The sequence below is a fragment of the Charadrius vociferus genome, unplaced genomic scaffold (assembly GCF_000708025.1).
Source record: "Charadrius vociferus isolate BGI_N301 unplaced genomic scaffold, ASM70802v2 scaffold2552, whole genome shotgun sequence".
In the NCBI taxonomy this organism is placed as follows: domain Eukaryota; kingdom Metazoa; phylum Chordata; class Aves; order Charadriiformes; family Charadriidae; genus Charadrius; species Charadrius vociferus.
This window is the reverse complement of record NW_009647108.1, coordinates 46247-50417: the sequence shown is the minus strand read 5'-3', so window position 1 is coordinate 50417 and position 4171 is coordinate 46247. Positions and strand designations below refer to the sequence as shown.

Below are 4171 nucleotides of genomic sequence, written 5' to 3'. Positions count from 1 at the left end.
AAGAGTAACTGCAGCAGTCTCTGCACAAACACCCCGTCCCTTTCTGGCCGTGAGGTGCGCTGCAGGCTGCCCTCTCCGAGGTGCGCTCTGAATTGCAGCCGACCCCAGGCGTTGGCACATGCCGTTAAGAAATTCCGAGTAGGAATTTGCACTTGTACTAAATGAAAGTTGGGGTTCCTGTTCAACAACTGCCTCTTCAGCTGCTTCCCACGGGACTGTGAGCTGCCGAGTTTTCCAGACAGTGTGGGTACTCTCTGGCTCTGTTGGTTGGAAAATCCACATAATTACAGTCCAACAAACACTTAAGCTGATTATTAATACAGAAAAGCTGAAGAGTGGGTTTTCTTTAGTGCTGACTGCCAGAAAGCCTTCTAGTCTGTTTATTCGCAGTGCAGTGCTAACTGTGTAGTAAATTCTTCTGCAGAACTTGGTCACTGATGAGGGAGACGCAGGGCAGAGTTTAGCAATAGAGCTCGCACGCGGACCGCGAGCGAGCCTGGGAACAGCGGTGCCTCACAGCAAGAAAAGAGCCTTGGGTTCTGGGTGTTTCTGTAGACAATTGCAGAAAAACCACACAGAACATCTAGGCCATGATGCTCGGTTAAATAAACTTTTTCAGTAGTTCCCTAACCTTACGATGGCCTCTCCCCGAGCTTCAGGCATCCAGTTGTGGCCAGTTGTAACTGAGTGTGTCCAAAAGGAGCTTTCAGATGTCGGGGCCAGCTGGAACAGTTAATCATCAGGGTTAAAATTTCATTTACAGTGGGTTCTGTGTGACTCATGTACCCAACCCTCTGCCTCTTATTTCCCTTTGCTTACAGAATAGTTACTTAGTCACAGGATACTTATGGAGATTATCAGGGTTCCTGAAAAACTGGAGCATGTTGGCAAGGAGCCCTTCCTCCCACACGGAAAATCCTGCTCATCCTCGGGATTCCTCTGCAGGGAAGTCCGCCTATCTGCAAGAACAGGCAGCAGAAGACAGGAGCAGAAAGCTGTTTTTCTGAACGTTTCCCTCCTCAGCTCTGTTGGGAAATGACTTTTTGCCAGCTGAAATGCCAGCAGCTTTGGAGTTTGCCATGATTCCCCATTTGGAAAAAAATAATCCAAGTTTGCCTTTTTGTGCTTCATAAAAATACTTCCCCTGAATTGTGTTGAAGTGCTCTACAATTTGCTGTCGCTTGATTCCTACAGAGACTTCTTTTTTTTTCAGTGGATCACGAATGGAAAGTGTTTCTCACGAGGCTCATGAAACCCTGTGCTTGTTTTTACTGTGAATCATGGGATTATTTTTTTTTTCTTCCCCTATTTGGCTGTTGCTGACCACTGGACAGGTCTCGAGAATAGTTCTTTTTTTAAACTGAGTTTATTAGGGGAAGCAGGCAAACAGGGCTAAGCTAATGTTCAGCTGGAGGCAGCAGGCACACCTCGAGCTCAGCAGAAGTAGTCACGTGGGGATAAACCAAATACGCTCAAGTAAATAAACAGAAGTAGCTGAGGGAGGAAGTCTGAGCAGAGCATCATGCGACTGAGGTCTGTTCTCACTCAAATGTGAACTTTGGTAATAAGGTTTATAGGAAGTGCTCTGGGCTCCTGGGTGCTCCTCAGAGACACAGCAGTTAGGGAGTTCATCCTATTTTTCTTGCCTTTTTATTGCCTGGGGGGTGAGATCAAAGTACCTGGACAGCTCTGCTCTGCTCCAGAAACATCAAACAAAAATGTGGGGTTTGTGCCAAAAGATACGTTAGGTTATAATACCACTTTTTGTCTTTAAAGTTGTTTTTTTTTTATAGTCAACAATTATACTTTTAATGGAGTTCTTGCTAATTGCTAACTTACGTCTGAGAGCTGCCTTTTTAATGAACAATGACTCTTCCCTCTCTCGCAGGATTGAGTTCCAGAACAAGTTCTACACTGGCACTGGATTCAAGTTTCTCCCTTTCTCCTTTGACACCATCCGGGAGGGGAGGTTTGACGACTAAAGGCCCCTCCGCGCCAGCAGTGTTAAACGTCGTGTGTTTATGGTTAGCCCTCTCCTGTGCGTCTGAGTTGCATGTAATCCTCCCATAGCGAAAATAACTTATTGCAGCACCCTCAAGTGTTACCGTGGTGTTTCAAAGCCAAGAGCTTTGACATTCTTGGGTAATGAGTGACACTGGATCAAAGAAACTTGTCGTTCCTTAAGTTTACCACTGAAGATACTAAGTGCATGAGTTTGGTGTGTAATAGAGTACTTCTCGTGTCGTGAACTCCCCGGCAGGTTTATCAGGGCTGAGGGGGCATGCGAGCACATGGAGAAAAGGCGTAACAACTTCAGCTTGCGCACAGCTTGCTGCTCAGGAAGAGATATTTTTTTTTTTTTTTTTTTTTACCAAAGTTTTACATGTGGATCCCCTGTGTCTCTGCCTCTGGTTAAACAAATTATGAGCAGTGGGCAGCTGACAGTCCAGGGCGTGCTTCGCCCGCCTCCAGGGCTTCCACACATGCCATGTTTTAATCTGGCAAAGCCAACATCTCGTCCCATGCAGGGGTTCAGCTCTTTGAGGGGCCTGAGGAGGCAATGTGAAGGGGTGGGACTCGGCCTCAGCTGGGCGTGCGGTGGCTCTGTTTGCTCTAGTGATGGGGAAGCACCTTGTCCTTGCACGAAAGGCTGTTCCTTTCCTCCATGGAGACAGATGCTCCTTCAACTGTGCACCCAGGCGCTCGTATCCCAGGCAAAGCCCCGAGTCCAGCAGCAAACCTCTTGTTTCCGGAGACAGCGGTGAGAACGGGGGGCGCTCGGCTGCCTGGGGCGAGCTGGAGGAGGGATGAGCTGCGGTGCAAACTGTCATACTGACCACTGGCAGTGGAACTTCTTGGGTTTCTTGTTTAAAGCCGAAGGCCTGAGACTGCAGAGTCCTCGAGGCACATCCAGATAATGCCGTGTAGAGGTGGCATCAGTGGATGCAGCTTTGCAAAGGTGGAGGTACCACTGACATGCATTGTCACGTGTGCGCGGGGCCGTAGGAGCCCTCTAAGGCAAACGGAGGCCAAGTCTTTCCGAAATAGCCCCATGGCAGTGGGATCGGTGGTGTTTCCCCACAGTAGCTGTTGCTTTTTCTCCTGTGCAAGATGTAAATAATTTCTTGCCCTCCTCAACCTGATGTAGCTGTAGGAGCAGCGGGGAGTGTGTGTGTGTTAGTGCTGTGTGTGACTGTCGTGTTTAATTGTCACCGTGGGTCTGAACTATTTGTGTATGAACAGATTAGAACAATAATGAGAATCATTGTAACCTGGAATTGAGGATGAAATTCCTCCCAGCGCAGGGCTGTTCACGTGAGAAAGGTGTGTGTGCTGCACGCCACACCGGGTGCGCGCGCGGAGCACGGGGATCCTTGTGCTGCGCCTGGGCAGCTCCTGGGCAATCGCTGCGGTTACGGGCGGAGGTGGCTCTGTGTTCACAGTGGTGGTCACAGAATGAAAGGCGAAATCAAAACCGGTTTGCAGGTGGAGCAGTGACACTGGTCCTGCTGCCCGGGTGAGATGTGTTGCTGACAGTCGCTGTATAAATTAAACTAACAGTACAACAAGCAGCGTGGCCTCTTTTCTCTTTTTTTCTCTGCAGGGAGCTCCCGGGCAGCGCCTCTGCCCTGCGCCACACTGGGCAGAGCCCCGAAATCTGCCCGGGGGGCAGCTGAGGCCTTCGGCTTTCCAGCTCTGGGTTCCCGTCCCCGCGGTGGCCGGGAGGACGATGGGGCGGGCAGAGCTGGGTTGTACAGTGGGACGGCGTGTCCGTGCCTCAGTGCTTATCGCGCTCCGGCTGACATCCTGAGCGGAGGCTGAGCCGGGGCCGGGGGTGTCCTGCAGCCTCCTGCCCGCCCGGATAAACCCGGTAGCGCAGCGAGACAAACAGTTACGGCTTGATCAAATCTGGGGGCTGTGGATGCCCTTTCACGGGGACTGGGGCAAACGCGCTCTGCCTGCTGGGGGCTGCTGCCCCTCTCCCGGCCCCCCAGCCCCAGGCTGTCCCCGCGGGGACCCGCTCCGCGCCCGGGAGGGACGGGGCCGTGTTTACTCAGGCCTTTCCTGCGGGGCCCGGAGCTGGAGCTGGAGCTGCCCGAGGAGTTTTTCCACATGTGCGGAAGGGAGGATTGTGTGGTGAGGCATTGCATCGCGGAGGGGGCGCACCGCT

At 51.6% G+C, this 4171-nt stretch overlaps 2 protein-coding genes across 2 annotated transcripts in view; both read left to right on the top strand.

Annotated features, from left to right (window-relative positions):
* ATP6V0A1 (ATPase, H+ transporting, lysosomal V0 subunit a1) overlaps window positions 1–1982 on the top strand; it is a 29285-nt gene extending 27303 nt beyond the window's left edge. The window contains exon 19 of the mRNA XM_009895819.1: window positions 1889–1982. Coding sequence (XP_009894121.1) covers window positions 1889–1982 — 94 coding nt within the window. The remainder of the gene's footprint in view (window positions 1–1888) is intronic.
* A 299-nt stretch (window positions 1983–2281) lies between these two features.
* Window positions 2282–4171, top strand: part of LOC104296003 (bifunctional coenzyme A synthase-like) — a 14571-nt gene continuing 12681 nt past the window's right edge. Inside the window, exon 1 of the mRNA XM_009895825.1 lies at window positions 2282–2304. Coding sequence (XP_009894127.1) covers window positions 2282–2304 — 23 coding nt within the window. The remainder of the gene's footprint in view (window positions 2305–4171) is intronic.